Here is a 25,488-nt window from a genome sequence, read left to right as displayed (position 1 = left end):
CACTCATGCAGGTAAGATTTTAAAAAAAGAAAAGTTGAAAATTATTTCTCATTTGTTATTCTAAGATAAAATAGTTGAGGTATGCTTTCTGATTATATCTTATTCTGTAACAAAGAAAAATAAATTTGGCATCACAGGAGGCCTTTTGCCAATTTCTTCATTTAGATCAGACTCCCTCCAAAGGGAAAAACAGGAATACCATTCATGGTGAAACTATGTTTTTGCCATCGGCAACACTTTTATCCTGTTCTCTGACCAGGTGCCCTAATAAGTAATCACTCTACTACACAGCAGAGGTGATGTAGAAACAATTCAAATAATCCTCAACTCTGGTGGGAACAGCTGTTTGCTGTTGGCTAACTGGTCATTTGGAACCCATAATAAAACTCACATCTTCTTAGCAACAAATTTACTTTTTTTTTGCTTTTTATATTTGTGTTGTCCAGTGAAATGATTATCTCTGCAAATGAACCTGAAAAAAGGAAAAAAATATAGTACTAAGAGCAGAATGAAAGAAGAAAATACAAATCATCAGAAACAACCAGATGCACATACTGTCGGCCTACACACCATCACCACCTTCCAGCCAACTACTTTAGTTATCATTGTTTCTGTAGATTATCCACAATATATAGTTGTTGCATGTGTCTGCTCACAATCTCTAGAGTCTTACAAAAGCAGGTTTAACGACAATAGCAGTTTTCCCCTTTTAAATACAGTTTTACTTTCTGAGCTTATAAATCAGTCATTGTTTTGATCATCCCATATACCAGATTCCAAGACTTAAAACATACAAGAAAAATAAGATGCTTCAGGAGAATCCTGAAGATTAAAGTCCCTTCTATTCTCAGTCCATAGGCTGGCTACTCAATAGCAGGCCTTGAATTAGCGCTTGCTTTATCTTAATGCTAATAACTTTTTACAATTCTTAAATCCTTTATCTTAAACTTAGTGAGATTTAAACATTCTCTCTCTCCAAAGTTATTCTTCCACTCCATAAAATGACTACAAGAGAAAACTTCCACAGAAGTTGTCATCTAGAAGGACACTGGTATGTTCTGAGACACGTGTCTTGCCCTAGAAAAGAACACAAATCTACAGTTTAAAAATGTAAAGCATACTAAGCCAAATAATCCTTACATTTTAGATTTTCCTTTCTTTTTGTCTGCCTTCTCAACATTTGATTCAAGGGTGGCCTTTTCTTTTTTTCTTTATTTTATTTATCTATTTTTTTTAAAAAAGATTTTCTTTATTTATGAGAGACACAGAGAGAGAGGCAGAGACATGGGCAGAGGGAGAAGCAGGCTCCATGCAGGGAGCCCGATGTGGGACTCGATCTCAGGTCACCGAGATCATGCCCTGAGCCGAAGGCAGATGCTCAACCACTGAGCCACCCAAGCGCCCTTTTTCTTTCTTTAATAACAAAAGGCTAACACTCTTTCCTTTCACTGGGTTAATCAAACAAAATGCTGTTTTGATTGCATTAAAGGAAAATGCATTCTCTACAAGGATTTAATATCCAGGCAAAGGAATGAAACAGACCACAAAAATAGTATGACCATCTACATGTGTCTCCTCCTGTTTGGCAGGGTGGGAGTGGGGTCAGAGAAGCAGGGAGAGGAGAGAAAGAAATAGCTGTTTTGAGGAAATAAGCTAATGTAACAAGCATTTTCCTGACCTCTAGGCTGGGGAAGATATAAGCCTGCAATGGTAATGAACTTACTTGTTTCTAATTGAACCCTCACAAACATGATAATCAAAATTCCAGCTCACACAGAGCTTTTTCTCCTTTAAGGCAGAATAGCAGCAGGTCTGGGATGAGGAGTGAAGAGGACTCTCAGGAGTCTCAGTGGCTACTGCAGCCACCAGTACCCCAACCTGCTTTAGTCACTGTCTATGATCTTTCTCATCTGAAGCCGAAGGGAAACTCCTGCAGTGAGGGCCACTACCTTCTTTCTCTCCAGCCTTTGCCAGTCACATTGTCAACCCTGCTCTGGGGCAGACAGTCCCTTTTCCCATGATGGAGGCCTCCAACAGCCCTGTGCACAGCAAAGGGAATAAGAAGCAGCCTCCACCCTTTATCTGGTTCCCTAGAGGCTGAATAGGCCCAGAGAAGAGGCAGAAGCCTTTCTATATTCCTCCCCTCTCTTCCAAGAAAGCCCCAGGAGATCTAAGGCAGTCAGTCAGTCCTCTTCCAGAGAAAGAGCTTATCCCTTCTTTGCCTCCAGCCAAGTTTCCTTCCACTCATTCAAGTATTTCTTTTCTTCTCCTCATATACTGCATATGAATGATTTTCTCCTCTCCTTTTTAAGAACTTCTATGAATATCTGTAAAATTAAGTTGTTGAAGCATAGAGTGTACAGTTCTCCCAGGGTAGATTCTTTAAAAAAATAAAATAAAATAAATTTAAAAAAATTCAGCTTTATTGAGGTATAATTCACAAATGAAATTGTAAGATTTTAAAGCGTACATCATGGTGATTTGATATACATATACACTGTGAAAAGATTCTCCCCATCTGGTTAATTAATATATTCATCACTTCATATATTTGTCTTCTGTATTAAAACATTTAGGTTCTGCTTTTTTAGCAATATCAATTATAAAATGCAATGTTATCAACTACAGTAACCATGTTTTACATTAGATCATCAGACCTTGTGCATCCTATAGCTGGAAGTTTGGTGTTAGGGTAGATTCTATACTTTATGCCTAACCTCCATAGCCCTGGGCCCAGTGATTAGTGCCTGACAGTCAATCAATGCTTGGAGAATAAAGGAATGAATATATGCACGTGTGTGTAAGTGAATACAGCCAACCAAAGTTTAGAATTCGGTTATCCTGAGATTGAAGAGAAAGTCCTTCAGTGATTAACTTTACCTCCTACTCTTCTTTATGACAGTTAACTTCTATTTCAAACAGTTATCAAGATCCCATGTCATTTCCTTTGTAGAAAATTCAAAGTGGGTCTTTCAATCAGTTTACTCTCCAGTTTGGTTTTCAAGTATAAGCCTTCAAACTGGGAAGAAGCTCTTCAATCTTTTTTAATGTGAGGGTGGGGATGGGGAGCTAAGGAAAGGGAAAAAGACATATGGGTGGGACGTACTCCCCAAGAAAACAAATCAGGAGGAGAATCCAATACTTTTTAAAAGCCAGCCAGTACGTGTAACCACTTTTGCCTTATGAAGAGGAAAAGACAACAAACCTAACTTAAATGAATGAAAGGTCTGGCAATTAAATAAAGCAACCCAGAATAATCTGCAAATACATATACCCAACTAATAGTTTCTCAGAGACCCACTAAAAGTAGAGTTATCTTTTCTCCACATGTGTACAACTTCATAAAAATATTCTTCATATAGCTTGCCATGTACTGGTCTCTTTAAGATGAAATCAGCCAAAAAATAAGCCAGTCCAATAGAGAGGATGCCACTGCTGACTGAACCAAATAAATCTTGAGGAAACTATATAAAGAACCTTGGCATATATTCTATCAATGACGATGTTGGGATCCCTGGGTGGCGCAGCGGTTTGGCACCTGTCTTTGGCCCAGGGCGCGATCCTGGAGACCCGGGATCGAATCCCACATCGGGCTCCCGGTGCATGGAGCCTGCTTCTCCCTCTGCCTGTGTCTCTGCCTCTCTCTCTCTGTGACTATCATAAATAAATAAAAATTAAAAAAAAAAAAAAGACGATGTTACCTGCTGACAATGAAATCACTGATGGGTGTCAGCCAAGATCTGGTGTCAGTGCTGCCCCTGCTTATCATACAACACTGGGCAAAGACTATAACCTTTCCATACCCAGTCTGTCATCTGCAAAATGTTGATAATAAATAAGTGTTCATGTGAATTCCTCAGTTAATGTTTTCAAACACTAGGAAATGAGTACAGCTCTAGCTATTAGTGAGTGAGTCACAATAATTAACTTCCTGCCATTCCACATTCATCATCAATGCTGAATGAAGTGCAACCAGATAAGTCAATGTAATAGTTGAATGAGGTCCTGAAATAGTGATCACCTTCTTTGTGCAATGAAGGTGAAGTAAAGAAGACAGTCTACAAGTAGGCAGTACTATGGTGATATACTTAAGAGGCACAGCTCACTTCGAGAAATAAAGTTTCCACTGGTGAAACTTTAACAATATTTATAAAATGCCTACTGTGTACAGTAAACATCCTGAAACAGACAGAATCCAGATTTTATCATCAAGGTTTGTAGAACCTAGTTTTAGCCATGGCTAGCAAAGGTAGTTATCCTGTTGGAAGAGATTTACATTTGTTAAAAGTCAATTTAAGGGCACCTGAGTGGCTCAGTGGATTGAGCGTCTACCTTCAGCTCAGGTCTTGATCCTAGCATCCTGGCATCAAGCTCCCTGCTGAGCAAGGAGCCTGTTCTTCCTTCTCCCTCTGCCCTCCCCCCTTGTGCTCTCTCTCTTCTTCTCAAATAAATAAATAAAACCTTAAAAAAAAAGTCAGTTTAAGTCCTCTAATTTCAGCCTGATTGCACAGGTAATTTGCAATAATCAAGCAATTATGTTGGGGATCAGGCCAGATAAATAAAATCTATAACATCTCATGAAATGTAGTTAGATAGATCCACATTTGAAATGACCCAGTAATTATAATATTGTATAGCTTAACATTATCAACAACCAGGATGTGTTAGGTTTATGTATGTGGGGTATAAAGGTCCAGTGACAGCACTAATACCAAGCAATTGCCATGGGGAAAGGGAAACTATTGACAATTTAAAAATGTAAAAACCCACAAAACAATCATCCTTTGTTGAGGGAGAACTTACTCAAAGTTCCAGGATACAATATCTTTCTACTTTATAGATACACCTTGAGTGGAGATTACTATGCATACATATATACCATACTATATATATACTCATTCTAAGTCACTTATTTGATTTCACAGACTATATATTTGGCTGAGTGACACCAAATAGATGAAATAATAGGTGCTATTTCAGTTGCATTTAAGAGCTAGATTCATCTAAAAAGCTTTCACTTGAAATACCAAAGGCTGTATAAAACATATACCTACGTACATTGGAACCACTAAAGATATCTGATTCTTCACATTCACGGCAAAGTAACACTGCTGATTCACTGTCTTCCAAATGAGAGCTCTGTAATATAAACAACATCATTTCAGAGATCCAAATGAATGGGGCCATAGGCATGAGGGAAAAGCCAGCAGAAATCACTGAATCATGTTAGCTCATAGGTGAGAAGGTGCAATTCTGATTAATGATGTCTATTTTGGAGAGAATAAAGCCAACGAGTTGATTGGTTAGGTGACTAGAAAACTGATTGAGGAATGTTTGATTAGCTTGAAGCATTTTCTATGGTTTCCAATTTGGGCAATGGGGTGTCCGTTTTCTGGTCACCCCATGGAGGACATGGAGATAGAGGACATGGTATACACTCTGGACACTTCTCGGAATGGGGTAGGTTTGTGTTTATTTATCCTCATATCCAAAGGTACATATTTGATATGATTGTTTAGAGTCAGGCTTTAGAATATAGCATAGGACATGATTGGGGTATCTAACTACTAGCCTCATTAGCCCTCTGCTAACAAGTGTTTATAAGAACAGCCAAAAGATATGCCCTACCCAAGTCCCCCTGACAGATGCCAGAAAATAATTTAAAACCTTTCTTCCACTATCCAATCTCTTTTTCAGAATCTGTCTAGAAGATAGATACGGAAAACGAGACAAAGGAGTGAAACAATTAGCTGGTAACACAAGACTATTTTTCCCTTATGAATAACACCACCACAAAAGAGGAGAAAAAAAGCTCCAACTCTGACCCATTAAGTTCCATCCAAATGTTTGCTGTTTGAGTAACAGCTGCTGGAAACTGAGCTTTCCCTACATAGAGATGTAGATGCTATGTCATCAAAACTTCCCATTATCATATTATCCAGCAATCCCACTTCTGGGTATAAATCCAAAAGAACTAAGATCAGGATCTGGAAAAGATGTCTGCACTCTCATGTTCATTGCAGCATTATTTACAACAGCCAAGATAACAGAATCAACCTAGAGGTCCAGATATAATATACGTATCTATCTATCTATCTATCTATCTATCTATCTATCTATCTATCTATATTTTAAAGATTTATTTTTACTTATGATAGACAGACAGAGAGAGAGAGAGAGACAGGCAGAGGGAGAAGCAAGCTCCATGCCAGGAGCCCGATGCGGGACTCGATCCCAGGAACTCCAGGATCGCGCCCTGGGCCAAAGGCAGGCGCGAAACCACTGAGCCACCCAGGGATCCCCCCTATCTATCTATATTATAGCGTTCTCTCTCTCTATTATTCAGCCTGAAAAACAGGAAGTCCTAAGTGAAATAAGCCAGTTATAGAAAGATGAAAACTACATGATTCCATATATTTGAGGTATCCAAAATAATCAAACTCACAGTAGCAGAGAGTAGAATGCTGGTTGCCGGAGGGACAAGGTGAGGAGTAAATAGAGAATTTTTGTTTAATAGGTATAAAGTTTCAGATTGTAAGATGAAAAAGTTATAGAGATCCACTGTACCACATAGTATAATACTCTATTGTGCTTTTAAAATTTTTGTTAGGAGAGCAGATCTCAGGTTAAATGATCTTACCACAAAACAAACAACAAAAAATTGCAAAGAGGCACAAGGAAACTTTTGGAGGTGATAGATTTGGTGATGTTACAATGATGGTTTCACAGGTGTGTATGTCCAAACTCATCAAATTGTATATATTAACTATGTGTAGTTTTTTAAATCAATTATACCTCAATAAAGTTTTTAAATAAATGACAAAAAAACTTCTCACTACTACTGGCTGAAATTTAATCACATTTAACTACTCTGTGGCTAACCTAGTTGACTCTTTGATTTTTCAAAGCTGAAACTATGTTTCAACCCACTGAATACCCGCAGAGATTAAGAGTTTTTTTTTTTTTTAATTTTTATTTATTTATGATAGGCACACAGTGAGAGAGAGAGAGGCAGAGACACAGGCAGAGAGAGAAGCAGGCTCCATGCACCGGGAGCCTGACGTGGGATTCGATCCCGGATCTCCAGGATCACGCCCTGGGCCAAAGGCAGGCGCTAAACCGCTGCGCCACCCAGGGATCCCGAGATTAAGAGTTTTAGAGTGGAAATAAATGAAAGTAAAGTTCATTGTTATTATTCCTGGTAACTGCCTTTTCCTGGTTTATTTCCTTCTTTCTTTTTTCCTACCTTGATCCTTTGCTTACTTTAGTTTTCCTTATTACAACCAAATCTCATCTCCATTATCCCTCTCTCTTCCTCTTTTATAAAATAAAACAGAAACAACCAAATAGTTAAATCACTTTTTAAATCCTGCAAATACATTTGTTTTTACTTTCTCTTTCTAATTTTTTTAATCTGTTTTTATTTATTTATTCTTACTCCCTTGCATTTTGGAGGGGGGGGAATAAGAACTTTTAAAAAAAGATTTATTTATTTTAAGGGGGGGATGGCTGGGTGATGGGCATTAAGGAGGGCACTGGATGTGATGAGCACTGGTGTTATATGTAATCTCATAACCCTGAGATCATGACCAGAGCCAAAATCAAGAGCTGGACCCTTAACCAAGACACCCACCCCGGGAAAAAATAAGAACATATACCTCCCATTTGTATTTTTTTTTAATGGTGGTTTTAATATTTTTTTTAATTTTTATTTATTTATGATAGTTACAGAGAGAGAGAGAGGCAGAGACACAGGCAGAGGGAGAAGCAGGCTCCATGCACCGGGAGCCCGACGTGGGATTCGATCCCGGGTCTCCGGGATAGCACCCTGGGCCAAAGGCAGGCGCCAAACTGCTGCGCCACCCAGGGATCCCCCATTTGTATTTTTTAAAAATCAGACTACAACATACTTGAAGACTTCTAAAGTCATATTAGAAAGGCTAAAGGCATTAAAAAAAAAAAAAAAAAAAACCACACACACAAAGGATCTGAAGGAATAAGGTAGAGATCAAAACTGCTTTCAATTCTCCCAAATACTCATATCACAACAGATGATAACATAGGTAATGTTAAGCATATCAAAAGTAGCTTGTCACTGCCACAGAGTATACAATTAATCCAAATTACACTAGTTAAGAGTTTAAAGTTTTCATTCTTGTAAATATTTCAGCATGTTTACCTGAGCTCTTTAAAATAGCTTCAAGACGGGATCCCTGGGTGGCGCAGCGGTTTGGCGCCTGCCTTTGGCCCAGGGCGCGATCCTGGAGACCCGGGATCAAATCCCACGTCGGGCTCCCGGTGCATGGAGCCCGCTTCTCCCTCTGCCTGTGTCTCTGCCTCTCTCTCTCTCTCTCTCTCTGTGACTATCATGAATAAATAAATAAAATCTTTAAAAAAAAAAAAATAGCTTCAAGAAAAAAAAATAAAAAAAAAATAAAATAGCTTCAAGAAAGAGGTCCTGTAACAACTTGCACTCCTAAAGTTATTTTAAGACTTTACTGCAGACTTATTAATTGCAATTTAATTCGTTAAGATACAAAGTATCAATTTAAATATACTGGTTGCATTAGAAATAACTGGTTCACAGAACAAGTATTTACTTGCAAACAACATACTTAGTTCCAAATTAATTCTAATCCTAAAGGAAGACAAAGGATATTTCAAGTTTTTTCCTCTGCTTTCTGGGGTACTTGGTAATTCCAGTCCCTGAGTTGAGTTGTTCCTGGGTTCTGCAGAGTGAACTGCCATACTTTATAACTATGAATGTATATTAAGGAATTCTATTAATGAACGAATGAATATTTAGGAATTCTATTAATATAATTCAGCACATTAAGTCAAATGAGAAAACTATAGGATTATCTAAATATATTGATGCTAAAAAAGTATTTGATAAAATTAACACTTTCAGTACACTATGAATAAAAGATGCTTCCTTTACTCACTCTTTAGGTGGGCTTTCATATATACACAGTACTCAAGTTGGTAGGCCCTTACCCCAACTTGGCCTTGCCTGAATTTCATATTGAACAAAAACCTCCAGTGTTTTTCTAGCATGAGGATGGTGATCATCCCCACTTGGTACTGCAGATACCAATTCTCCTTTCTTTTCCCTCTTTCCCTTCCTTCTTTCTTTCCTTCCTTCCTCCCTTTTTAAATGTCCTTTTGGTCATTTCAGTAGGAATTTTGAAGAGGATAAAGTCAAACTCATGTTTTTTGCATTAGAAGTGCCAAGTTCAAATCTTAACTAATTTTTTTTAATTTATTTTTTATTGGTGTTCAATTTACTAACATACAGAATAACCCCCAGTGCCCGTCACCCATTCACTCCCACCCCCCGCCCTCCTCCCCTTCTACCACCCCTAGTTCGTTTCCCAGAGTTAGCAGTCTTTACATTCTGTCTCCCTTTCTGATATTTCCCACACATTTCTTAATTGAGTTCATATCATAGTTCTGCCACCTATTAACCATGTGATGTTGATTACTTAATCTCTCTGAGCTCAATTTCCTCATTCATAAATATTGGCACAACAATAGCATCTACCTAAATAGGGTCAATGGAAAGATTGCATGAGAGATTACATAGGAAGAGCACTTAGCATGACTTAGCTACTAATGTTCTACTGTTGCTGCTGCTGTTGCTAATAATAATATGATAGCAATAATAATCTCCATACTACATGTAAAAAGCTTACAAAATTGCATTAAATTCTCTTTCAAAGGAACTTTTGCTATCTAGGGAAATTTTGCTCCTATAAAATTATAAGTGTTTCAATTCTAAATAGAGACAACTTGCATTCCCTATATAACCCTGAAGTGTTGAGCTCACAATGAGTCATTTGTTACAATTTATTGTACCCCTACTAAGTAATTTTCTGGGTGCTGAATTAAATACAGTAAAACTCTAAACAAAAAGGGAAAGATAACTGAGTAGGTTCCAGAATTGTTTTTGTTTTTTATGGAGATGCAAAAACTATAAAAATAAGGATATGGCTCTGTGAAAATATGTTCCTTTGGCTAAGTATTGTTTGGAGAAAAACAGAGGCGAAGATTGTTGGTAGTAAACACATCCATATATAACAAGAAATCTCAATCCAGAACAGCTTCTAAGCAACAATTATAGTAATAAAATGTTGCAATTTTTATATGGAATGTATGATGCAAGGACTCATGTCCTAAGGAGGATGTTTTGAAGAGTGTTAAAATCTAAGTAGTGCAGTTACCTAACAATTTGCAAGCAGAAGTCTTAAGAAATAATCCCACAAGAGTCAAAACCTTTTGCTACTCTTAAGAGTCTTTTATTCTATTCTTGTTACAGTTTATGTGATTTTAAGAAGCAGAAAACACTATTACATTTCTTTTATCTTTTATATTTTCTTCTCCAACTTCTTTGGGGAGTTCTAAGTGAACACACTACAGTAGTTCTTTAAAAAAAAAAAACAAAACTAGAGATTTAGAAAATATACTATTAGACACCATACCATAAAATATGTGTGTACCTTAAAGCCTGGTGAACACTTTGGGACTAAGAGCGTTTAACCCTTAAAAGGCCAAGACAAGAGGTAGGTATTATTTATCCTGACACATACATGTAGCTGGCTTGACAAAGTGACTTCACAGCCTAATGATGACCTAAGTGAGACAATTTTCTCTCTGTAGTCCCTAACCCCAAGTTACACATTTAAAAACTCCCTTCCTTCCTTCACATTCCTATGACTTATTTTTATAACTGAAAGTTTGTGCCTTCTGACTCCTTTTACCCATCTTGCCACACTTCCCCCACCTCTGGCAGCCACCAATCTGTTCTCTGTGTTTATGAATTTGGTAAAAACCATGATTTCAATATATAATATATGCATATTGCAAACAAAATTCAGAAGGTGTAAAGGAGTATTTAAATTTTCCTCCCATCCCTATCCTCCCACCTCCTAATTCTCCACAACCCAATTCCTAGAAGTAATCACTATGTGAGTTTCTCGGGTATCTTTTCAGAGATATTATGTGTACATACAAGGATATATGTATATCCTTTTTTCTCAAAATATACAATGACACACCATACCTATTTTTCTGTCATTATCTTTTAAATCTATTTTTGTTTCACTGTTTTAAAATAACATAACACAAAATTTACCACCTTAACCATTTTTATGTATAGAGTTCATTAGTATTAAGTATATTCACATTGTCGTTCAACCAATCTCCAGAACTTTTTCATCTTGCAAAACTAAAATTCCATGTCCATTAAAAAACTCATCCTCCCCACTATATCCCCCTGGCAATGGCTATTCTGTTTTCTATCATTTTGATTACTCTCAATACTTCAGGGGCACCTGGGTGGCTCAGTGGTTGAGCATCTATCTGCCTTTGGCTCAAGGAGTGATCCCAGGGTCCTGGGGTTGAGTCCCACATGAGGCTTCCCCCAGGTAGCCTGCTTCTCCCTCTATGTCTCTGCCTCTCTCTGTGGCTCTCATGAGTAAATAAATAAAATCTTTTAATAAATAAATACTTCATATAAGTGATATTATAGAGTATTTGTCTTTTTGTGACTGGCTTATTTCACTTAGTATGTCTTTAAGGTTCATCTATGTTGTAGTATGTGTCAGAATTCTTTCCCTTTTAAGGCTGAATAATATTTCACTGTATATATACACACACCACATTTTGTTTATCTATTCACTGGTCAATAGATACCTATTTCAGTATTTTTGATCAGTTAGTCCATTGTATAGATGTTCCACAATTCAGTTAATCAGCCTCCTATTAATAGGTTCAGATTACTTGTAATTGTATTCATTTTCTAATTTGCTGTAACGACAAGCTTGACAGCTTAAATGACGCAAATTTATTATCTTTGTAGTCTAGAGGTCAGGAGTCCTAAAATCAAAGTGGTGGCAGATCCATAGTCCTTCTGGAGGATCTAGGGGAGTTTTACAGATTGAAATGTGCCCCCTCCCCCAAATAATCCCTAGGACTTTATAATGTGACTGTATCTGGAGATATGGTCTTTAGAAAGGTAATTAAATTAAAATAGGGTTTATTAGAGTAGGTCCTAATACAATATGACTGGTGTCCTTATAAGAGGAGGAAATCAGGACATGGTAACACAGAAAGGAAAGCCCATGTGAAGACAGAGATAAGACAGACATCTACCACCTAAGGAGAGAGATCTCAGGTAAAACTATCAACCCTGCCAACACCATGAATTCTAGCCAGAACTGTGAGAAAATTAGTTTCTGTGGTTTAAGCCACTAGTCTATGATACTTGTTTTGGCAGCCCTGACAAACTAATACAGGGGAATCTGTTTCCATGCCTTTTCCAGCAACTAGAGGCCACCTGCATTCCCCTGACTTGTGGCTCCCTTCCTCCATCTTTAAAGTCAGCAAAGATGGGTTGAATCTTTCCCATTATTTTATCAATCTAACCTCTTCTCTGTCTCCCTCTTTCACCTTCAAAGGCCCTGGTAATTACATCGCCCCCTATTCCAACAATCCAGAATAATCTGCCTATTTTAAAGTCATCTAATTGGAAACCTTAATTCTGTCTGCAACCTTAATTTCCTCCTCACCATGTAACATATTTCCAGATTCATAGCTGATTAAGATGAGGACTCTTTGGGAGAGGGGAGCATGATACTGCCTACCACAGAATCTTCTTTTCTGCAAGTTTTACTGGTGAAAAGAATTGTTTTATAGAACCCAATATTCATACCAGTATAGTGGGAAGCACAAATAACATTACAGCTATATACTTTGCACATAAAGCGGATCCTAAAAGCTTAGTAGCAGCAGCAGAATGTTTGAAATTGCCTTTTCTGGATGACTGTTTGGATTTCATTCAACCACAATATCTCACACACAGGCCTCTTTGTAATCAATGGTACAGATCTGCAAGACAATTGGCTAGTATTAAGGATATAATCTATGGCCATTGAAGGACAGCAATAATTAGTCACCTAGAAAGTTTAAATCCGGATGAATTGGTAGTTCCTTCTTGGCATCCACAGTTCCTTGTACATATATTTTCTAACCCTTACCTCACTCTACCATAATTATTTCTATATATATTGTTTTCCTTCCTCTAGAGTGTGAGTTTTTCAACTTGTATCTTTAGGGCCTGGCACACGTTAAGCATTCAATAAATATTCAGGGCAATTCTTCCCTGTTGTCAATAACAATAACACAAATTGAAGATGAGTTGTAGTCTTTGTGTATAGCTATGGTTAAGAGACCAATCGTCTTTCCAAACACATGATGTTTGTCCTTTAATTAGTCATAGTAGCAACAGCTCCTACTGAAGGGCCAACTGTTACACAAGACACTGCCTCCATTAGGCTCCAAGTTAGCATGGAGGCTTTAAGCCAAAAGGGAATCTTTATTTCTCAGAGCTACTTAGAAGGTTGGCTTGTCAGTGGCTGACTGAGTCCAGGTACTCATATCTCAGTACTCCCTAACTTTGGCTTGCAATTTAGTCCATCTCACCTACAGAGGTATTGTTGCTTTTCACTCCTTGCATGTACCATGTAGCTATTTTACAGTAAGCATCACAGGCATGTTTCCCCACTCAGTGCTCCCTTCAAAAGCAATAGGATTTCTCAGTATAAATCTTATCCATCCTTCACAGATCACTCAAATCCCAGAATTTCAGGAAGCTTCAAAATGATGATTTCAGCCTCACTCACCTTCCTCTCCTTTAAGCCTTCATTGCCTTGGCAGGGTTGGCAAACTATAGCCTATTATCATATGGCCAGCAAACTAAGAATGGTTTTCACATTTTTGAAGGGTTTTTTGTTTTGTTTTGTTTTGTTTTGTTTTTTTAAAGGAAGAAATGCAACAGAGACCATTTGTGACCAGCAAGACCGAAAATATTTACTACCAGGCTCTTAACAGAAAAAGGTTGCCAACCCCTGCCCAAAAACACACAATTCTGCCTAATGAGAAATTGCCTAGAATTGTCTCTAATCTTTAAGAATCATAGTCTTAGCTCCCTTTAGTAGATTCTCCCTGTTGTCTACCAAAAGTCATCTCTCAACTCTCTCACATACCTACTAGTCCCACCACTGAAGCTGAAAAGCCATATACCTGCCTTTTTAGCCTTCAAGCAGGCCAGCACAGTTACATATTCTAATCCTGGGCAGCCTTCGTGGCACAGTGGTTTAGTGCAGCCTGCAGCCTAGGGCGTGATCCTGGAGACCCGGCTCTCTGCATGGTGCCTGCTTCTCCCTCTGCCTGTGTCTCTGCCTCTCTCTCTCTCTGTCTCTATGAATAAATAAATAAATAATCTAAATTAATTAATTAATTAATTAATTAATTAATTCTAATCCTAGTCAAGGGGACCTAAGGGCAAGTCTGCTCGAGGGAAAGATTTCCAACCCTGATAAAGGAGAATTGAGAAAAATAATGACAAAAACTCTGCCTTTTCTCTGCCTTTGGCTGCAGTGGTGCAAAGATATGAGGTCTATAGCTGTGACAGCTATTTTGTGACCTTGAAAGAAGAGGCTCAAAACCAAAAGGCAACATGCTAAGGATGGCAGTGCAGGAAAGCAACAAAAGAGACTAGCTTCTATGGACAGTTACGATAATCAGAGCATTTCTGATTTAATACTAAAATATTTAATACTGGGCAGCCCCAATGGCGCAGCGGTTTGGCGCCGCCTGCAGCCCGAGGTGTGATCCTGGAGACCCGGATCGAGTCCCACGTCGGGCTCCCTGCGTGGAGCCTGCTTCTCCCTCTGCCTGTGTCTCTGCCTCTCTCTCTATCTCTCTGAATAAATAAATAAATCTTTGAAAAAAAATATTTAATACTAAATCTTGTAAAAATTATACACTACAAAATCATTCATTAACTGTAAGTGGCAGAACAAAGATTTTAACTGAAATCTCCTAGATACCAACATCCTACTCTTTTATTATCTCCCCCTTCTAAGTCTTTTATCTCAAAAAACAGTGATAAGATTTAGAAGTTCTCCACATTTTATTGAGATATAACTGATAGATAACATTTTATTAGTTTAAAGTATACAACATAGTGATTTGATAGAAGAGTAGTTGTAGATTGGGAGACTTTACTTTTTAATTCTTTGAATGTTCACTTATGATAGTATGAATGTTCACTTATGATAGTATCTCAGATCCTAATTAAATACATTACTTGTAATAAAATTCACACTCTCACACATATTATTTGAGTATTTTTTTTAAAAGCCCACCAAATCCTGTCATCTTGAGGTTTGGGGTTTTTCCTTCTCTTTTTTTGATATAACCATCTGTCCTACAAAGGCATGTTTCTGAAATAGGAGAAAAACCTTAAGGAGTGATTCTTAAAGTGTAGTCCCACATCACCAGCAACAGCATCATCTGGGAACTTGTTAGAAATGCAAATTCTTAGGCTCCACCCTGGATCTACCAAATCAGAAAATCTGGGGGTAGGGCCCAGAAATGTGTTTTTAACAAGTTCTACAAGTGATTCTGATCTACATCTACAGATAACATTGTATAAATCACTGCTTTAGAACCACAATGGTGCAATCATATCAGTCCTAGACTAGCTCTTTAAAGCAAAACCAACAAAAGGAAACTGGTGAATTGTCAGTGAGATCTAAAAGCAGTCATATATATATACATAGATTATTCAATTTACATAAAGAGGCATTGCCTGTATTTAATGAATGCCTACATAGGTAACTAAGGTACCAAAGAGGATTCTGAAAAGCAATCATCCACAGAAGAACAAATTAATAAACAAGTAGCTAGCAAGTTCATAAACACATGAAAAAGCAAAGAAGCCAGTAGTAGATGGTCAACCCTCACTGAAATCTCACAAAAAGAAAATAAAATAGCAACTCAGAACTTCTAGATCTGGAATCTCAAAATACAAAACTTGGATTTATGTCTCTAGTTGCTAATTAAACGGCTCAAAACTGATATACAATCCATAGAGAGATTATCTATTTGTCTCACCTTAGGCAAACCAAACAATCTATTATTTTCCATTTGGAGTTGGGCTTCTGCTATTAACAAGTTAGCGGCTTAGTTCCCTCCTTTCTGTGTAGGAACTAAAAAAGAATGTTCTGTCAACTTCATGAGCTGACAGCAGGCTAGCAAAGCAAGGAGATATAAAAGTTTAATGTGCGCTGAAAGCATACAATTCTCGTTGACCTCCATTTATTTTGGTAAATCATCCTACATATTATCTTTATGGTCATTAAAACCTTAGACTTCCAATTCCTTATTTCCCTCCTCAGACTAATATATGAGAGCTACCTGTGGTTTAAACACAGCCATTAAAGACCCCCAACCCCTGCCATGCAAATACCTTTAAAATTTTTTGTGTGCAGCTTGGTTTGGAACCTGGGCTATGAAAGGAAACAGGGTTTTAGAGACGATAATGCGTATACCATGTAATATGACCACTGTATGCTTCTGTAGAGTGTGCAAAGAAGTGAAGCTCTGTTATTCCTTTGGGGAACACAGGTTTGAAGAGCAAAGAGACAGCTATTTTAGAGAAACTGGAAGAATTCAGAAAACAAGAAGACACTGAAAAAGAAAGCAGAGAAAAGTCTCCCTTGGACAACTGTCTGGGTATGTGTGCCAGGAAAGAAAGACAAGTGCAGAAAGATTGCTGTTACTGAGATAGAGTCCTGAGACATGACCAAGTCAGGTTTCAGATGATTGTGAAAGAACAGTTTTTACTTAAAATCAAAGATTAGACCTGTTTCTCAGTAAGTAAAGAGCTTGATTCCTTCTTTAATAAGTAAGAGAACTGAGAGACTGAGCTCTAGCACCATAGGAGGAATCCAGGCTGATTAGCAAGGAAAGCTAGAGACACTTAAAATTAAGGACTAACAAGCTGAGCTGGGAGTAAAGTAAGTGATGATCTTGACTTGTAATTAGTTTCCTATTTTGACCACAAGATCTCTTCTTACTGCAGAAGGGTCATTTTTGCATTCTAATTAATTGCCTGGACTATGATGAGAGAAGCTGCTCAGAAGGAGCTAAAGGGCTGTAAACCTCAAGTATAATCTTCCCAGAAAATTCGCTCCCTGTTTCTTTGGAGAAACAGTTATACCAACTATTAAAAGTATCTGAGGGGATCATCACTTGAACACCTCTCTAGAGCTTTCCTTCTCTGATTCGACTCTCAACATGTATGAAAAATCAGTTAGTTTGAGGTCTGGTAGAGGTAGGGCTTGCTCCTCAAAATCCTTTAATTCATAAAACTGTTAAAGATGACAGAAGCCCAATTACAGAATTGGCCCAAGTCTGTCTTTTTTTCTCCAGTCACTCACAATTCAGGGGCTGACACAATTGTGAGATTGCTAAACTCCTTGGGGAAACTCTCATGCTGGTAGGAGACAAGGTGATCACATAAAATTTAGTTTCCACCAGAGAATTTTGAGAAGGGTCCCTATCAAATATTGGTCATGGGCCAATGGTATTCCCAAGTGACAAGAACAAGGATACGAGAGACCCAAAAGAGGAGAATATCAAGGAGGATTTAGAATCAGGAAACTTGCAAGAAAGAGTCACTCTGTTCAGGCCAGGGTCAGCAGAGACCCTTGTTAACAAGATCCTCTGATGACTGCCACAGAAAGGAGTTCTTCTGAAAAGAAACTTGCAGAAAATGATGAATTGCTTTTGACAGTGGTTCTTCTCAAGAACAAAGGCAAAATGCAGGATGGTCCTCTGCAGAAGTCAAAATCCATGTCAGCTTTTTCACAGAACCCAGGCCTAGTAGAAATCAGAGCTCTTTTCATGAGTAGCAGGGCTAGATACTAAAGCATAGTTTATGGTTGCTGTTGTCCTGATACTAGAGAAAAACCTGGAGTTTACACATGGATTTCTTGCATAGGACATTAGTCAGCACAAGGAAAAACTCTAGGCCCAGGCAATGCCCCTGAGGAAGCAGTGACAAGTGCCATGTCCTATAAACATCAGTCAAGTTCTGAGAGGCAGAGCTGTCTGAGCCTGGATAGAACTGTCAAAAACCAGGATGTTCCAGCAGAAAAAAAATCCCCTCCTAAGAAGATAATTTCTCTGAAAGAAAATGTTCATTCCATGTCAAACTTTAGTTCTTTCTCATGTTAACATATCCTCTGAAGTGGATGGTCTGTTTCTCTTAACCAAGAAAATTCTTTACAAATATACTAATTCCTTCTAGCTGGAGTAAAAAAAAAGATAATAAAACCCGAAAAGCCATTGACTTGGGAGTTGTCCTAACCCATTTTGTTATTCCCACTATTCCCACAGTCTAGATGGAGAACAAATTTTGACATTAGAATACCACTGGTATTATTGGTTGGTAATGAAGCCATGTGCATCTCAGAAAATTATCATTTAAAATACAAAAATGTACGGCTCCCAGGTGGCTCAGTTGGTTAAGCATAGAACTCTTGATTTTGGCTCGGGTCATGATCACAAGGTCATGAGGTCAAGCCCCGTATGGGGCCTCACTAGGCATAGAGCCTGCTTGGGATTCTCTCTCTCTCCTTCTCCCCTGCACCACTGCATGCACATGTGTGCATGTTTTCTCTCTCTCTCTCTCTCAAAAAAAAAAATATATATATATATATAATTTACTCTCATCCCTTTGCCACAACAAGATAATTCCATTAGGAAGGGGACCAACTCATCAGGAAATGCAATGGAACCCTACACCCTCCAGATACTTTAAATCTGGAACTTACTGTCTGTAAGTTCAGATCACTGCCATTGGCTCATGTGGATTTGTCAAAGGAAGGTGGTTAGAAAGATCCAAAGTAAAAATCACCCTAATAGTTACACTTCCACTGGGAGTTAGAAAACAAAACATCCACTACCGAAACCCAACTTTTAGATCCAAACTGAGTAGAAAACAGACTATATAGTGTCACAGAATAAAACTTCCTCTGATGAAAAGTGTCTAGTTTCCAATTTCCAATGTCTTTCTTTCTCTAATCCTCAACTAACTGCAAACAGAAATGAATAGGTAGTTCCTTCTTGTGATTTGAAACTACGAATTGTCTGCTTAAAGGATAAGAAACAGTTTCATATTTTGACAAAAAAGATCACTTGTGGTTAGGGCTCATAAAAGTCCTCTCTCCAAGGACTGTTCATAATTTATACCTAGTCAAGTAATACCACTAAGTATACCCAGTTTCCTCAGTTCCAAATAATCAAATGAAGATACTTTCTAATCTTCTTATTGAAATAGTTTTTCAGGTTTCTGTGTATGTTTTAGCATTAACATTTTTTAAAAAGATTTTATTTATTTATTTATGAGAGGCACAAAGAAAGAGAGAGATGCAGAGACACAGGCAGAGGGAGAAGCAAGCTCCATGCAGGGAGCCTGACGTGGGACTCCCAAGTCTCCAGGATCAGGCCCTGGGCTGAAGGCGGCGCTAAACCACTGAGCCACCTGAGCTGCCCTTAGCATTAACATTTGACAAAATTCCTTAGCTAGTTATTTCCCACTTACTCGTAAATCTATAATAGGCCTAATAATTTTGAGAATAAGTAAAGAAGTGTTGTCCTTTCCGACACTATAGAATCTTATGAAGGAAGTTAGCACTTCCTTTGAAATTTTGAAAGTTTTGGTGTGTTTGGGAGGAATGTGTAGTTATATTCCCTGTCCCACTTGGCCAACGGACAGCTGGTAATCTCAAAAAGCAGACACCATCTTCATTTCTCAGGAGCCCCACTGCAACAAACCACAGTTTTTCAAAGTCTCCCCTGAATGTGGTAATCAACTAGCATCTACTCATTTCTTCACACTGCAGGCTGAGAGCCACGAATAGCTTGTGAAATCAATTTAGTAGTTTGCAGCAACATAGCTTTTTTTTTTTTTTTAACTGAATAGAAAAGAAAATATCAGAGTACACTGCATAAAGGAAGAGGAAGAATTGTTTCATGAAACTTCTGTTTTAGATATGTATGTGTTTAAGAGCACCTATATAAGCATAAAGTAATCAGAAAATATCTTTTATGAAGGCACTAAAAAAATAACATTTGAGGGATCCCTGGGTGGCGCAGCGGTTTGGCGCCTGCCTTTGGCCCAGGGCGCGATCCTGGAGACCCAGGATCGAATCCCACATCGGGCTCCCGGTGCATGGAGCCTGCTTCTACCTCTGCCTGTGTCTCTGCCTCTCTCTCTCTCTGTGAGACTATCATAAATAAATAAAAATTAAAAAAAAATAACATTTGATTAGTAAATTTAATTTACTTCCTTTCACTTGCCCTCTAACTGATGTGCTAAACAAATAGTAGATCCCAGCAGGAAATAAGAGAATAGTTACCAAAAAATAAAAAATAAAATAAAATAAAATAAAATAAAATAAAATGGTGTAACTTCTAGAATACAGGAGAAAATCTTTGTGGCAATGGGTTCAGCAAAGATCTCTTAATGGTACAAAACACATGCACCATAAAAGAAAAAAAATCATGAAATATATTTCAACAAAATCTGCCTTCAGCTCAGTATATGATCCTGGAGTCCCGGGATCGAGTCCTAGGTCAGGCTCCCCTAGAGGAGCCTACTTCTCCCTTTGCCTATGTCTCTGTCTCTGTCTCTCTGGGTCTCTCATGAATAAATAAATAAATAAAATCATAAAAAAAAGAGAAATATTCCATATTAATACATAAAGAGCTCCCTTGTTTTTATTCTTCCTAGGTAGGATTTCATTGCATAGATGTATCATGATTAATTAACCAGCATCCAAGCTTTTATTATTAGAATAAATGCTGCAATAAATAAGAAAAATATCATTTCACATAATTACAATAAATTTCTAGAAACACAGTTGCTGGGCCAAAGGAAAAGTATAGCTTTATTTTAAGTAGATGTAAAGTTAGGATGTGACCCAAGAGTTCGGTTCACCCTTAAAAACCAAACCTGACAAGGAATAGAGGTCATATAGTTAGCTGACCAGCGATGACTTTAAAATATTTTTCTTTATGTAAGTAAAAATGGCAATGAAAATACTAAATGATTATTTTCAGTAATGGTTACTTTTCAGTGATGGCCAGTAACTCTAATTCAGCATTCTATATTATTTCCTTGTTGCCACAGATGGTTCAAGGCAATTACAGAACTCTTAAGTTCATTTATTCAAGTTGCTATTGTCCTAAATACTGCTCTGCACTTTTTAAAACATTAATGTTTGGCATTTTAAATAGCATCATGATTTTAAACTCATTCACAATGCACCAAGTTTAAACATTTATTGAATCCTATCTATAAAGACATTGTCCTTGCCCTCAAAGCGTTGACTAAATTAGTAGTTTACAATTGGGGCAAAAATTCAGAAAGGAGTGTTTTCATCTTTTAATGTTATATAATGATCTGTGCTTTATTTATCTTTCCTTCAATAAATAGTACACCTGGCTGCATATTTTCATGTGCTTATTTGTTATCTATATCTTTTCTTGGTGAAGGGTCTATCCAAATCTTTTGTCTACTTTTTATTCTCATCTTCCTATTTAGTTGTAAGAATTCTTTACATATTCTGTATACAAATAACTTTGTTAGACATATTTGACAAACATTTCTCCCAGTCTTTAGCTAGTTTTTATATTCTTTTTTAAAGATTTTATTTATTCGAGAGACAGCAAGAGAGAGCAGAACAGGAGGGAGGGGCAGAGAGAAGCAGACTCCCCACTGAGCAGGGAGCCCAATGTGGGGCTTGATACTCAACCGCTGAGCCACCCAGGAATCCCAATATGGAATATTTCTAAGTTGGACTAGGTGGAAAAAAGCAAAAGTATTGTGTATAATGTGGTACCATTAAAGTAAAAGAGCAGAAAGGCATACACACACACACACACACACACACACACACACTGCTTATCTACATAAGCATATAGTATGTGTAGAAAGAGTCACAGAAAACTAATAATATTAGTTAATTAGTTGTATGTGAAGAGGAGAATAGCATGGCTGGGAAACAGAAGGAGGAAGAAGACTTAAAAATCAAATAATAACAATGAAATAATTTACTTATCCTTTCAGCATAAACAAACCCCAGAAAAAAACAAATTTGATTAAACTCCGACATGTCTGAGTGAGGATACTGACATGTCATAGAGGCAGGCACCTATCTGGACCTGTGTGAACTCCTTTAATGACATGGAATATTGGTGTCTAAAACCCCAAATCCATACATGCCATCATTCAGACACTGATTTAGCAAATTCCTGCTGGAATTACATCTTCATTGTCCATTTGATAAAAATAATAGTTTCCCCTTAAAATTTCTCTTCATTACCTGTAACTTCTATCTCAATAGAAAATGAAGAAATAGTCTTTCTTATAATGGATAAATGAAGTCTGGGCATTCCCCAAAGGTCAAAATAGGATCTTCCATAGGTAAACCCTAATTATATACAGGCTTCTAAATATGACAACAAAATATGGGGTAAACTGAGGCAGTATAAAGGCTTTCTGAAGTTGTGAGATTCCCTTCAGCATTTCTAAAACTTCTCACATGAGAAAGAAGGGAAGCAAAATATGGAATTTTAGGAACGAAACTCTGGCTAACAGGGTTATGGAGCATCTAAGAAGTCACGGGATAGGTCTGACTTTCTCAGAGGAGAGTTGCTTTTTCTTTTTTTTTTTTTTTAAATATTCCCAACATCTGCTATTAAAATTAGTTCTGCACAAATGTTTGCAGACGCAGAGCAGCTGGCAGTCTTGCCTGCTGCATTTTGCCTATTGGTGGATCATAAGCAAGTCACTAAAGAAGGGCTATTGAATTTTCCATTTGTGTTCCAGTGTTTTCAGAGAACTGGCAAATTTATGTTCTGGAATACTGGATCCAGAATGTTAATGTTGTACGGAACTCTGGGTAGAGCTTGAGATATTCTAGCAGAATTGAAAGTTTATACCTATTCTCTCAAGATAACAGGATTTGAAAATATACTCCCTTGCAGCCATTTGCAAGCAAATCTTTTTCACACCAGTATAAAGATATACTACTCTATCTACACTAGTGCTTTCTGATTCATTTGATTTTTTAAAAAAGAAATCAGAGAATAAACATGTCCTACTCCATTAGTTAATAAAAACTGTAAAATAGAAAGGATACAATTTTCATCCTTCAGGCTGGCAAAATTAAGAGACTATAAACATTTCTAAAACTATTAAAGAAAAGAAGAACAGGAACTTGCACACCAATAGCTCTGAGTGTAATATGGTAAAATTTTTCTGAAAAGTAATATGACATTGTATCCTAAATAAATAAATAAATAAATAAATAAATAAATAAATAAATAAATGCTTATTATCCTAGGATGCCTGGGTGGCTCAGCAGTTGAGCGTCTGTCTTTAGCTGAGGACGTGATCACGGGTCCAGGTTCCCTGCAAGGAGCCTGCTTCTCCCTCTCCTGTCTCTTAGGAATAAATAAAATCTTAAAAAAAATAATGCTCATTATCCTAAACTCAGTAAATTTCAGAATTCATTTTAAAAAGACAATCAGAGATGTATACAAAGATTTATGTACAAAATGTTCCCTATAGGGGGATCCCTGAGTGGCTCAGCGGTTTAGCGCCTGCCTTTGGCCCAGGGCGTGATCCTGGAGTCCCGGGATCGAGTCCCACATTGGGCTCCCGGCATGGAGCCTGCTTCTCCCTCTCCCTGTGTCTCTGCCTCTCTCTCTCTCTCTCTATCATAAATGAATAAATAAATCTTAAAAAACAATGTTCCCTATAGAATTATATATAATGAAACCCAAATGTCCAACAGGTAAATAGCTAAATTATAGCACACTAAAATGACTATTTTAGTAAAACACAGGGAGACTCTTATTTCAGCCAAATCCTTTAATAAGTCTGAATCATTTTTTTAAAACAGAAAAACAGTGATAGAAAGCAGTGGTCTATTAGACATGCTTGCTTTGGGTTGTTAAAAGTTATAGAAAGGTAAATTAATTTCTTTTGAATTATGTAAACATTGGTTTCAGACTAATTCCAGGTCTAATTCTTGAAAACTTTTCAAGAGTTATGTATTTTTTTAAGATTTTATTTACTTATTCATGAGAGACACACAGAGAGAGGCAGAGACATAGGCAAAGGGAGAAGCAGGCTCCTGGTGGGCAGCCCAACGTGGGACTTGATCCCAGGACCCTGGGATCATGCCTTGAGCCAAAGGCAGATGCTCAACCACTGAGCTACCCAGGCATCCCGAGAATTACATCTTTAAGGTTGTTTTAATATCACACAATTGGAACTGGTGACTATTAGTACTCACTGGACATAACCACGCAGTACAACATTAGCATGAAGTCTTGGCTCCCATTCAATAAACAATACATAGCAACAATAAAAATAGGTGTGTATTCTTATGCGTAGATCCTACATGGAAAAAGAAAGGCCAAATTGCCCTCCCATCCAAAAATGCTGAATGATACTTACATACAGGGAGGTGGGTAAGGAACAACTAAAGAAGGCGGGTGGGCTAGTGTTCTTTTAACATGCTGATGTGGAGCATAGGAGGGCTTACAGTAGCATGGGAAAATTCTTGGTAGCCTGAAAGGTAATTTTATGGCACAGTAAAGTACAAGTAATGTCTGAAATACTTCATGTTTGAAAGAAAAAAGTTAAATAATTCTGGTAAGTTTCAGAGCTACAGGGTTAAAAAGAAAAAGCAAGCAAGCCAACATAGAAGCAAAACAAAAATATCCATACTTACTAATGGGTTACCTTAAAAAAACCCAAGAGAAATGAAATGGAGTAGAATGGAGTAGAAACATAATTTTAAAAATAGTCTTTAAAATGTGTAACTAGCTCAAAAACTTTTAAAGAAACATATGAAACAAATACATAGAGACAAGAAATACATTTAAAGAAAGAAAGAAGAACCAAGGTCACATATCAGAGAAGAAAAGTTGGGCTTTTTCATCTTTATCTACCAAGGCAAACATCAATCAACTTCTACTATTAGTATAAGACCTGTGACCAGAGTAAAGCAAATTAAAAATAATTGGAAACTTAATTCAAGGGAAGGTTCTCCCCACTCCATCCCCTTATATTCTGGTTTTATAAGAGGTTATTGACAAGAACACAGATGGACTAATTTATAAACAAGTTTCTAGGGATCCCTGGGTGGCGCAGCGGTTTGGCGCCTGCCTTTGGCCCAGGGTGCGATCCTGGAGACCCGGGATCGAATCCCACATCGGGCTCCCGGTGCATGGAGCCTGCTTCTCCCTCTGCCTGTGTCTCTGCCTCTCTCTCTCTCTCTCTCTGTGACTATCATGAATAAATAAATAAAATCTTAAAAAAAAAAAAAAGTTTCTAGGAAAAGTTCTCCAGAGATTTCATATTTGGCCCAGTTTCTTCCACTTTCCATATCTATACTCCCTCTAAAGAGAAGTGTTCAAAATAATGGCTGCTTTCCAGAAACGCTTATGAATATTCTAAGAAAGATATTTAATTAAAAGGAATTTTCAGACTCTTTTAACTAAAAAAAAAAAACATCATCATTGGGTTTGTTTTATTTATTAGCTTTATGAGTTGTG

General features: G+C 37.5%; 1 protein-coding gene across 4 annotated transcripts in view; it reads right to left on the bottom strand.

The window, feature by feature from the left end:
- The window catches only part of SSH2 (slingshot protein phosphatase 2), a 239,208-nt gene that overhangs the window by 175,337 nt on the left and 38,383 nt on the right, over positions 1–25,488 (bottom strand). For 3 of the 4 annotated variants that reach the window (XR_012008569.1, XR_012008570.1, XM_072779190.1), the window contains exon 2: positions 5,059–5,139. The exons of the other annotated variant lie outside the window; for it this stretch is intronic. Coding sequence is in view for 1 of the 3 variants with exons in the window: in XM_072779190.1 (XP_072635291.1) it covers positions 5,059–5,139 (81 nt within the window). In the remaining 2 variants the exon portion in view is untranslated. The remainder of the gene's footprint in view (positions 1–5,058; positions 5,140–25,488) is intronic. 4 annotated transcript variants of the gene reach the window in all.

This window comes from Canis lupus, chromosome 16, assembly GCF_048164855.1.
Source record: "Canis lupus baileyi chromosome 16, mCanLup2.hap1, whole genome shotgun sequence".
Taxonomy (NCBI): domain Eukaryota; kingdom Metazoa; phylum Chordata; class Mammalia; order Carnivora; family Canidae; genus Canis; species Canis lupus.
This window is presented reverse-complemented; position numbering and strand designations above follow the sequence as displayed.